Source organism: Montipora foliosa, chromosome 1 (genome assembly GCF_036669935.1).
Source record: "Montipora foliosa isolate CH-2021 chromosome 1, ASM3666993v2, whole genome shotgun sequence".
Lineage (NCBI taxonomy): Eukaryota > Metazoa > Cnidaria > Anthozoa > Scleractinia > Acroporidae > Montipora > Montipora foliosa.
In genome coordinates, this window is record NC_090869.1 from 25897176 (window position 1) to 25909675 (window position 12500).

The window sequence follows — 12500 nt, forward strand, 5'->3', positions numbered from 1 at the left end:
CTCTTGCTGAGCATGGGTTTGGATATTAACTTCTGAGAATTCTCCTACTTGTAATAGTCTTAATAATGAATATACGGTACTTACAACAATAAAATTAGAGAGATATTTGAGTTAGTGTATATTGTGTTTTGTGGTAACACATACCATAGTAGTTGTTGAAAATGAATCAGATAGAGTCATTGTGGGTCCAGATAGAGCCATTGTGGGTCTATCATTGGGTAGTGAAACTGGATCAGTTGTGCATAATTAAAATGTTAGTATGAAGCAGAATGCCTCTAGTCTTGCTGGATGTATGATTACATTCCTCTTTCAGTATCTTTACACACTGTGCAAAATTTAGGCTGGATTTTTGCTGGTGCAATGCATGCAAAAGTGAAATGAGTATTTTCCAAACACATGCACGTGAATGTTTTCTGTTTCATTATCATGATTCTCATGTCTCCCCACCCTCATCCCAGCAAGGCTCTACAAGGAGATCGACGAAGCTGGAGGAAAAAATTACAGTTACCAGCCAGCTGCAGGAAAAATGCTGAAAAAATATTTTCAACGATGGACCACTACCAAACTCCAAGTAAAAGGGAAACATCAAGTAGCATTGGAGTCAAATTTACCCGGGGGGGACTCCCATATGAAACAGACGGGGATTCTCGTCGGAAATTTTGAATTTAACCCCTAAAGGAGACCAATCTAGGCGTGGCTTAAGCAAATTTTGACCCCTAAAAGAGACCGTTTAAAAACACAAAAATACGAAACGCGATGAGTTTTAATGACAAAAAGACATAATCATCGAATGCTTTTATCTAAAAGGAAAATTGAAAAGGAAAATTGAAAAGGAAATTTGACTTCTGTTTCTCTTTGCGTAATTCTGTGTTACTTCGCGGAACCCTAAGCGAGACCTTGGTGGCATAAAATATTGGCGCTTTGCCCGGAACACCCTAAGCGAGACCAAAATCCAAAATTTACACCCCCTAAGCGAGACGTCGAGCATCCCCGTCTGTTTCATATGGGAGTCACCTCCCCCCCCCCCCCCGGGCAAATTTATTCTTAGTTTCAAAACGTTTTTGCGATCCTCTCTTAAAATTAAGACATATTTTCTTTATTTTATTGCCTCGCTCTTGTAAAAGTAACTAGTGTTGTAAAATATGAGAATGGAGGGCAGGGAAGTGACTTAGCCATGTTGCCGAATGAGTGGGATGCGGGCATGAAAAGAACTTAAGCTTATTTCTCACTTTCAAATGATTCCAATGAAACAAGCGGACGATTTCCTCGTTCAACAGAAGCAACATAAGCCATCTTCGCAAGAGGAATTATCATTCTGCCCTTGCAGATGTTTACCCCGCGTTTTCCTTCTCAGAGCTCAGTTTTCCCCCCAGAAGTTTACCAACGCGGAGACCATCGCGACTAATAACATTACGAACTTCGTCCTTTTGCTCTAGCGCTCGAATGCAAGGTAAAATTCTCCTGGTTTGAACTATAGTTTTTTGGTTTGAAAAGACACACGGAAGATTAGTCTTTCAGGAAGCTCTCTTCAAAAATTAAACCTTATCAATGTAGTGTTGTCCTTATCATCGCAAAATGAAAACAAACAGCGAATTTAAATTGCCGCCATTTTGCCGCGCTGTTGTTTCTATAGCACATTTGATTGGTACCAGTCCCTAGCGCGTGGAAACGATTCGCGCGTAGCTCAAGCCTGCGCAATCATTTTGCCGCGGTGTCGCCGTAGTGTGAAATCTGACTACGTGAGTCGGGATGTTTTACCATAGGCAGCCCAAGCTCGCGTCACTACAGACAGCCGTTGAGAATTTAAACGCGTTATAAGACTTTGTATGGGAAATAAAATACAGTCGATTATAAAGCCTAAAAAATGCTCAATTTAACGTTCCTTCAATAAAGTGAATCAAAATGACTCACCTCTGCTGTATTCTTGTGCCTTTTGGAGTTCATTTCACAGTTTCGCGAAGTCCGTGTTTTCAATGTTCTAAGACGAAGTCAGGGCTGCACACTAAGATTTCGACCGTTGTCAGCTCAGAGGCGGTTTGCAACTCGAAAATCCATACCAGCCAAGATTTTTTCACGCAAAGCTAAAGCCACATCATTTGCAAACCTCCATGAATGTTTCGTAGTCAAAAATTTCCACGCACTTTGCTGGAAATGAGCATTTTCTGCTTCGATTTCCACGATAGCTGATGAATTTAACTGCTTATGATCGCCGCACGAGACACGGAGCTTGGGTCCGAGGTCAAATTAACTCCACCCGACGAGGTACAGTCATTACAACACTTACCCCATCCCCACAGCGGCTTCTCGTAACCGTAACTAACGGGGTAGCCAATAACACTTGGGAAGATCTACGTTTCCTGCATAATCATAATCCGGGCAAAAATACCTTTGAATTAGTAGGCACCGTCCTTAACGGGGTAGGGTCAAATTATGATGCAAAATGCTTTTAAACTACATTCTACTACAGTACATGTACAACTTCAATCCGCTAAAACTCAATCTTTTTGCAGTTAATTAACAACCTTACAACGGCAATTCAATTCAACTGAACAATGTAACAGTAAACGAAACCAAGAAATGGAAGCAAAAGCACAAGTATAAGTTGTTGGGATACGGGATGGAAATCCGTTTAGAAGTTTACTGGACAGCCAAGCAACGTTGATATGCTTAACAAATTATTAGACATTTCAAATAACCGATCTGTCAGAAAAGAACAGGAAATGGACTTGAAGAGAAAAGCCACAGTGGAAGCATGCAGCAGAAACAAGAAGGCAAAATAACTTTGAGATCCTCGAAATGCTGCAAAGTTAAGTCTATCAGATCTTTTGTAGTACTGTATTAAAAAAGTGCATCCATTTTACTGAACACTGCAATTTACCGGATGTCATGCTAACCACTAACACCTTTGGCTAAAAAAAACATTCAATAAAATATTAATCCATTGTTTGTCAGATTGTGTCTGTTTTCATTCAGCAGCCCCACCAAGCATTCTGACTGGTCGAACTAACGGGGTAATTCTATAAAGAAAATAACGACTGAGGACTCCAAAAGTGGTCGTTGGTCGTAATAACGGGGTGGTCGGATTAACGGGGTTTTCAGATAAGAAAATGTGTGGGCTTTTGTTCGGGCCGCAAACAAGTGGTCGTAATAACGGGGTGGTCGTATGGCGGGGTTCCACTGTACCCATAAATCTGATATTGAACGATAACAAAGCTGAATAGAATTTGAGAACCGAAAATTGTTTTACTTGGATATGCTGGTATTTGCATTTGCCGGGCGAGAGCTATGGGTGCACAACTGTGAGGCCGAACGAGAGATGACATTCCCTGGTAGCAGAGGTCTCTTTTCTGTTGCGTTCGCTTGGCTGAAGAGTACGGGAAAAGAGACCTCTGCCACGGGTCGAGACTCACTGTGTTGAACATGGGCGGCGGTTACTTAGCGACCGTGATAGAAAGAAAGAAAGAAAGATCTGATCTGCTAATCGCCCTTTCTCGCAGTCGGAGACTGAATTACTAAGGGCGCAGCTCAACGAGGTCGGGCCGAAGGAGCTGTGCTGTCGGCTAGGCGCTCGGCCCCTGAACACGACCCATGTATGACCTCGGAGCACAGCACCACAGCCTGATGGAATAGGCCGGGAGTCGATTTTGAGGAGGGAGGAAAACCGGAGAAAAACCCTCGGAGTCAGATTGAGATCGACTGAAACTCAACCCACATACGACCCGAGGCAAGAGTTGAACCTGGGTCACAGAGGTGGGAGGCACGGTTGATGACCGCTAAACCACCCTGACTCCCCTTCATGTTGTGTGGGTTCACTTAACAACAGCAGAATAGACCACTTTCAATGTATTAAAGTTCAGCCTGATAGTAAGGCTTAGAGGACACAAACAAAAGAAATGAATAAACAGGTTCATTCATTTCAGTAACACAAATGAGAGAAACCCTTGGATGGGAGACACTTGAGTGCAGGAGACATCTGGCTGCTGTAACTACCTTCTACAAGTCAATCAACAATCTAATCTACCTCCCCATTCGGATTCCTGTCTCCGTCCGGCCCGCAGATCCTCGCACACGCTCAAAACACCCCTATAAGTTCCGACACATTGCCACCAACACCAATGCCTACAAGTACTCCTTCTTCCCTCGCACAATACCTGTATGGAACAGTTTACCTACTACAGCCGTCACTGCTACCAGTCCTGAAGCCTTCCAAGTATATGCCTTGCCTATCATCAGAACCTTTTTCCATCCTAACTTTTTTTTTTACAATGTATTTATTTTTTGTATTCGTAGTATTTCTTGCATTATAAATGTTGTGTGTACATTAATTTCAAAGTTGGAGCCAGTTGTAAATTTGTAAGTGTGCTGTACGACATCCTATTAAATGTAATTTTAATTGACATTCTTTTAGCTTCCGGCATGGTTGTAAGACTACGAGGATTAATATATGAGTAAGCAAGTAAGTAAGTAAGTTTGATTTGTTTGTGCAATTGTGTCCTCTAGGCCTCGCTGCCAAGCTGTGCTCTATTACTGTAGAGAAATGCGCGCGACACAGCGGGCTTCAGTCGCAGTCAGCAAACATAACATGTGGCATGCTGTTTGAAGACTTTGAAGAGTGCGTCCAAGGTTGTGGACCGCGTTTGGATCAAAATGAGTTTTGACCCATGGCAGAGATCTCTTTTCCGGTATTCGTCCGCCCAGCGAAAGCAAAAAGAAAAGAGATCTCTGCCAGCAGGGAAGAGATTACCTAGTGGCAAAGGAATACGTATTTAGGAACTCTCCAAGAATTTAAGTATCTCACTTCATCGAACCAACCCAAACGTTAATACGTTCATTAAAATACCCGGAAGTAGTAGAAAAGAACTGAGGCAAGTACCCATAATTGTCGTGGTGGTCGTCGTGTTACGAACAAAATGAGAAGTATTGATTTATTGGGCTGGCCCCAGTTGTTCAAATGATGGATAAATCACTATCCTGCGGATAAATACTAGCAAAACCAATTGAGTTATCCAGTGGATAGTGATTTATCCGGCGGATAGCGCTATCCATCTTTTCAACAACTGGGGCCTGGTCTATAAGAGGCAGAGTTTGTGATGCGCACTCGCACTCACTATCGTGTGCACTTTCGTCATCTATTACATCCATTTAGACCTTGAATTGCTGATGATCCTTGCAATCTGATAGGTAGTGCGATTTATTCACGAATCCGGCGCACTATTTTTTGCTCTAAATCGCATTTTTTTTTCGCAACCAATGAGAAAATACCACTAAAACAAAACGACGAATCAGAATCAGCACGACGAAAATGCCAGGAATTGGATCCATTGCATGCCAACTTGCAATTTTGGTTCGTTCTGGCACCAAAAACCAGATGCAGGGATCGAGGAATTCTTGAATTGAAAGATGAAGCCGCCAAGGAATATTGGGACCACGAGGACTTACAGGCTTCACGTGCATCTAACTGACGTGCATTTCTGGACAAAGAGCGAGTTTCAATCGAGTGTCGTGAAACCAAAACCAAAGTAATTACTTTGGCCAATCAAAAAGGACGGAGACAATCCAGTAAACCAATCAAATCTCCAAGTAATTACATGCAGCCGACACAAAGCGAGGGTAAATGTGCACGCGCGAACCACGAGTTGAACCACGATTGGTTTTGGTTTCACTTCTGATTGGTTGAAAAAGTGCCGCGAGAACTTTCAACCAATCACTTAGTGAAGTGATGCAAAACCAAAGCAATTCGCTAATTACTTTCGACACTCAATTGAAAACCGCGCTAGAGCGAGTTTCAATCGAGTGTCGTAAAACCAAAGTAATTACTTTGGCCAATCACAAGGGACGGAGCCAATCAAGTAAACCAAACAAAAATGAATCGAAGTAATAACACGTAGCTGACACAAAACGCGGGAAAATGTGCACGCGCGAGTCACTATTGGTTTTGGTTTTACTTCCGATTGGTTGAAAAAGTGGCGGGAGAACTTTGAACCAATCATTGGGTGAAGTAATGCAAGGAAACGGCAACTGGCTGATTGACAGTAGAAAGCTGATGAACGGATTCATGCTTAAAGAATACTTAGATTAGATTTGCAGATTATCTGTCCTCGTACGCGATGGTCTTCTCACTAAAGTCAATCTCTACATCTCTATGCAATAAGCGCCTTCAAAATTTTCTCATATTGCAGTGTAGAAGCCTGTTTTATAATGAATTTCCTGCTTATACGAAAAATGAGTTTTCACTCCGGTCTTCTTCTTATGATCTTCGCGGAAATTATGTTCTGTCCCACAGTACGTAAACGTAGAACAACCAGTTGTGGTCTTAATTCTTCTTCTGAGAATACATTAGTGATCTTTGGAATGAAAATCAGTCATTCTTATTAACAAGGATTGTGATAGGACTAAAAAAGAATGCAAGCACAATGTGACTATGAATCATTCAATGCCACCCTGGGGGCGCAAGTTACGAGAGACTCGATAAATCCACCACCGAATTAATGTTATTTCATTATTAATGATACTAATCGAGAGGTCTTGTGCATGAAACACAGCGAAGTTAGTAAAACATTTTCACAAGCGTGTTTTACAAAAGAGCAGATAAGAAAGGGGAATTGATCATTCTCTAAAGCCCCAGTGGGCAATTTACTTGTCAAGGGCAGCGGCAAAGAAAGAAGAAATGTCATAATTTGCAAAAAAACTAGGAGGGTCTGACAATGAAGAAAGCGCTATTGACATTTTCATCACTATTTTATCTTGCTGGATTTTGTCACGGTAAGTCCACCTATTATTTTCCTTTCTTGAAAACATTACTTCATTTTTGTAATACCAGAATTCCCTTCGTCACTTCTTTCCGGTGGGAAATTGTTGGTAATTCATGCTCTCCTCGGTTACTTGAATATTTCTTTGACTAATAGAAACATGTGCAATGCAAAACAATTTGACTGAAAACAACATTTTGATCTTTAATTCTGACTGTGTATAATTCTCAATTTTCGGAAAAGAACCGCTCAAAACACAAACCAGTTCACTTAAGTCTTCAAAGGAAATTGCTTTTTTTCTTCTTGTACAAAAATTGTTACGGAGTTCTCAGCTCATCTGTGGCGGCTAACTTTATTTCTCGATTTCTAACCTTTTCCAGCCATAGTCTTAACTAGATGCAAATTAAAAATGCGAAGTTTTTCTCTCTCTTTTTTCTTAGTACTCTTACACATTTGAACTTTCATTTGTACGGTTTTTGTGTTCAATTTTTGTAGAAGTTTAAGGATAACATGAATAGAAGTTCAATTCCATCATGTGAATCGTTTTTCTCAGATCACAGGCTGAATTTGATATAGTTGCAGCCGAAGTTTTGAATTTCAGTTAACCTCGTAAATTATTAAAAACCGACATCGGATAAGATGTTAAATTTTAAACCTCAGTTAGGCGTCTATACGCCGAACTAACCATGAAAGTCAACGTGAACTACTTATACCGGCCTTTGTTTAGTTTGATTTCACTAGGTGATATTAGCCGGAAGATTATGTAGATTATGAACAAATTGTGTGATCAGACTTCACTAGCAAAGTCACTGAGTAAAAATAGCATATGAAACTTGGAAATGTAAGTCATCTTGAAGACATGAGCCGGCTAAGTCACCGGGTGGTAGCCATGTTCGTTTTGCTCAGCCTATAGAATTCTTATGACAGACCAATGCTCGAGAAGAGAAAGATATTTATGATTTCCGTTTCGGCAAGGGTCTTCCACTTACATTAGGTATTAAGCCACATGCATCTAACGAGAATGCGCGAGAATTTACAAAATTTATGATAATTTATAATATCATGACAAAACGCAACACATTTTCATCTTCAGTTTGCCATCCGTAACTCAACAGGAGATAATGGGTACTCATTGCAGTTGCACAATTTTATGTTACGTTATCAAACTGCATCAGTATATCTTTGAGTTTCTATTGATTTTATACGCTTCAGCTGTCTACAGATAGCTAAAACAATTGTAACAATTGAAAGAGAAGTTAAGGGCCTCTTCCGTTTCTTCATTTTAAAGGTGCATTGTCACCCAATTTTAGTCAGACTTTGCATCAATGAAGACCAAAAAGTAATGCTGTAGTTTTGTTGCAATAATCCGGCTTTGTTGTTTGCAGCCAAGGGTGGAGAGGATGGAAATGGATTCACGGAAACTCAGTGCTATCATAATTTATGTAATTTAGATTTTTATCCAGTTTCGACCTCAAAACAGCAAATTTAGCATGACAGTGCTTCTTTAGGATCTTGCGTAGTAATAATATTTTCCAAAGTTCATCTTTATTTATATGAAACGGCTGTACATGTTTTACTGAGGAAGTTTGTAAATTAAGCTTTTAAAGATGCGCGACCTACCTTTCCATGGTTAGGCTGTTAGTACGACATGAGTGAAACCTATTATACAGTCAACTCGATTTGTTTGTAGGTCTCTACTTTTCGCCAGAATTCATTTATGTTACAATCTATGAGGAGCAACCGGTGGGTAAGTACAATATTTTCTCTCGACACTATCTTTTATCTCCAAGTATACTGACCATCCCCATCGAACAAAAATTGAACCTCACTCGAGAGTTAAGTTTAACTTCCCAGAAAGAAAAATGGATTGCACTATAAGCATTAATTGCAGCATAAACCGTTTCTCATGGATGAGTTTTGCAAATAGTTTAAATTTGCGGCAGGTCTAATCTGCAGGTCGCAAGTCACAGGTTGCAGGTCATTGTTTCACCAATACAGAAAGTATCCTAAACACTCTTAAAAGCTAACCGTAGGCCTAATTAGGCGACCTGCAGATTAGACCCGCCGTTAAATTTGGGGCCGACCAAATTCGTTTCGTGATGATCAGGAACATTTTGCATACGTGCCAACTCTCCCGGATTATCCGGGAGTTGCCCGAATACGGAACGAATCTCCCGCTCTCCCGTACGGGTCATTAAATCTCCCGGATAAAAACGACTCTGAACCTTTCACAGACGTTTCTCCATTCTAGATTGCATCGCCAAGTTTAAAAAAATCGATTTTTTTAAACTCGTTTCATTGTTTCTTAATACATTTCTTCATCTCTGAGTAATAGAACTAAACAAAATGGTTTCCTTTAGCTATCATAGCCATATAACCGATTGTTTGATTGGATCTCCGATTAACCAAAAAAAATTCTTGACATAAGTACCCTGTTTTCCCGGAAATTCACAATGGCAGAATATTCTTGTATTCTGAAGGAGCTGCTGGGGGATGGGTGGGTGCGTTTTTTGGGGGGGGGGAGGGGAGTGGGTAGGTTGATAGAGGGGGGAGGGGTGGAGTAGGTTGATCAAGGGGGGAGGAGTGGGGAGACCGGATGGAAAAAATCTCCAGATTTTAGATCTCGATAGGTTGGCACCTCCGCAAAGATGTCTACTCATTACGTCATATTGTTTATCTCGGTCAGGAGCTCATCTTAATGAGCTCCTGACTCGGTATAACAACAGTTGTTTGGTGATACACTGTTGTAAAGTCAATCCTTCTGAATCTTGAAACTCAGATGGCAGCTAAGCAAAATTCAAGTCATGTCCCCCGCCCGGAGCGGAGACTTTTGCCACTTAGGGACAAGCCGTGGTCACTCAGCTACTAAAATGGCGGACGACCAGAGACCAAGGGCGCTTTCCTTTTGTCACAAGTGCCCGGCCAGACCCGTCAGTTTGCAAAGAAAATGCAACAATTTTGAAGGAACTCTTGCATTATAATCCCTCGTATTATTCCGTGTGGCCGGCCAGTTCTGTCAAATGGAAAGCGCCCTAAAATTCCGGCTAGAAATCACTATCGATATCAACAACGTCTTTTTATTAATTTTTTCATCATCTCTTCTTTTCTTAAGGCTCGTTTGTAGTTCAAGCCCATGCGGGTCCAGGGAATGTCACATACGAGTTAGGTGCAGATGGTGGAGCATTCTTTGCTATCAACAGTTCCTCGGGAATTATCACTGTGCTGGCAGATCTCGACCGAGAGGTTTGTTCAGTAGTATACAGTATATGTTAAGTTTCTTTTCACCTTCTGCATTAATGTCGCTTCTTTTGGACCTAGCGGTATTTCTTGTTTTCTATGAAACATTGACGACTCACATTTTTTGTTCATGTTGAAATTTGCCAACCACGGAACAAAAGTTATTGTTTCAACAGCCAATTAGCCTCTATATTAATAACAATAGGTCAAGTAACGAGAAATATCGCTATACTCCCAGAATTGGCTTTTTCTTCATACTGAAGAAAGAGGTTAGGAATTTTATCCTCATACACATGTATTGGTATGCGATTTCTGGTCATCGGCAGGTTGAAGTCACAGGTCAGGTTGCCGGTCAGGTCGGGTCAGGTCACAGGTCAGGTAAATAACGCCACATAAATTCTGCAATATGTCCTGAATACACACATAATTTTGCGCCGAACAAATTTGGGCAATCCTGTCTTCAGACCACTGTCCTTCGATTTGGTTTGTGTGTTTACTGTTCTCATTTACAAATTCTTTTGAATCATTAATGGTTTTTTGAGTATATCCATGGATGCTTAAATTCTAGGTTAATCTATTTCTGAAATAAATTATAAGAGTTCCTTCAATGCCACCGAATACCCACTGTCCTTCAACTCCATGACCATGTCTGGTACTGGTACTTGCGTTTTCAGACTTTACTTTTTTAAATTTGTACCGTTTTCCCGTGACTGACAATTTTGCAGCTGTCACGCATTTATAACAATAATAGTAGTAATTCAAAGTACCTTCACCAGCATCATTCGAAGGAAATGGGATAGAAGCAAGGATCTCAAAGAATAGAGTGGTAAAGTGTGATGTCACAAATGTTTAATATTATGAAATTATGGGATTCATTAAGATCTTCAGAAAGTACATGATGAAGAATGGCCATTTGCCAAAAATTAGCATCTTATTGCAGTTTGGCCCTTTCATGCTACAGTGACTCCATACAAATCCTTATAATTTTGTCTTTGTTCTAAACGGTTTAGAACCACTCTATGGGTGGCATTGTTTACTTTAAGGTTCAGAATGTGGCGCTACACAATTAAATCTGTTCCAGGAGAATGAAAACAATGAATTTCACATGCAAGTTGCTTCCTACTTGTACCTTTTTCTCGGCTTTGCTTGAATCTGCCATTTCTGTGGCTTTTAGCCTCATGCTCAGAAGATAAATCATGTGATGACAGGAGTTATGGGTACTGCCATAATTTATTTATTTATTTAATATTTCTTTTTATTTCCTTGGCAGAAAAATTATTCTTCCTATTGCCCTGACCTGACCTGTGACCTGTGTTTTAGACCCACTGTTGTGCGACAGGCAAGGGCTGGGGGGCTCTGTCTTGTGTTTTTGTGGCCCTCTCCTTTTCTGGGAATATGTTGTTCTAGTCTCAAAACAGGTAGTATAATCCATTTTATGGATTCAAAGGAAATTCAGCACTTTTTTGAATCGGTTTTAGGCCATTGCCCTTAGCCTTACTTAGAATAATTAATTTTTATGGTTATTATAAATCACTTACAGTATGTATACCCTGTGGGAGACATAAATACATACAGTGTATGTGCAATAGTTATCTCTTACTATCTACCAGGAGCTAAGTTCTACCAATGGAAAATTTACAGTATTTGCTTTTGATGATGCTGGGGATAAGGTTGGTCATAATCTTTGATGTTTTCTTGAAACTTTTTTTCTGTGTTGTTTTCATTGCCGTGCAGTGGAATGTATGTTACACCATGTACACGTGGCTAATGTTCAGATTTCATGTGGCCTTGTCTATGACTCTCACCACACCACATTTATTTACTGATTTGTCTTATGTTTGTTCTATGTTTTGACTTTTAACAGGCCTCTGCAACTGTTCTCTATTGGATCCTTGACATAAATGACCACTTTCCACACTTTCAGCACCAATACTACCATGTGAGAGTCAGAGAAGTAAGTTGAGATCATCATATTATAGTAAGTATTAATTTTGGTCTGGTAATTGGTTTCCACTAAATCCTTTCAGATTCTGTGCCTGTTAGTGGCCTCTTTGGGGGGTGGTTCCTTCTTCCATGGTTGTCATGGAAACCTCGTCTCTGCACATTGGAATTGAAACCCCGCTAACCTTTAAAGTGCCCCAGCCTGTGACCAAAAAAATCAATTATCTTAACACTAAGCAGCGGAAGTTGTAAACCTAGATTTCAAAAAGACTCCTGTTTATTAAGTGGAATTTTCCTATTTAATGGTTTGCCATTACTAACTTTGAGGTCTTGAGAGAGCTGTATCAAGGAGAAAATGACGTCAAAGGCTCACTAGTTTAAGTTAGAATACAATGCGTGTGTACGCCACAGAATTATTATGCAGCATGGGAGTTTTGGGCTTTCAGACTTTTAAACTTGTGTTTTGCGTACATAATAAGCTGCATTCACACGCTGAAATTTGAAGCTAGTGAGTCTTTGACATCACTTTTCCCTGGATCCAACCTCTGAAGTCCAATCTGTCAGTTTTGAACA

General features: G+C 40.4%; 1 protein-coding gene and 1 long non-coding RNA gene across 3 annotated transcripts in view; both read left to right on the forward strand.

Moving 5' to 3' along the window:
- LOC137976590 (uncharacterized) overlaps nt 1-151 on the forward strand; it is a 6652-nt gene extending 6501 nt beyond the window's left edge. Inside the window, exon 3 of one of the 2 annotated variants that reach the window (XR_011117784.1) lies at nt 1-151. This exon is cut by the window's left edge and continues 427 nt beyond it. This is a non-coding gene — a long non-coding RNA (uncharacterized lncRNA). The other variant, XR_011117783.1, reaches the window with a different exon arrangement.
- A 6463-nt stretch (nt 152-6614) lies between these two features.
- The window catches only part of LOC137995036 (protocadherin Fat 4-like), a 50459-nt gene continuing 44573 nt past the window's right edge, over nt 6615-12500 (forward strand). The window contains 5 exon segments of the mRNA XM_068840606.1: nt 6615-6762; nt 8440-8496; nt 9862-9992; nt 11597-11656; nt 11851-11940. Of these exon segments, the coding sequence (XP_068696707.1) occupies nt 6705-6762; nt 8440-8496; nt 9862-9992; nt 11597-11656; nt 11851-11940 (396 nt within the window). The 5' untranslated portion in view covers nt 6615-6704.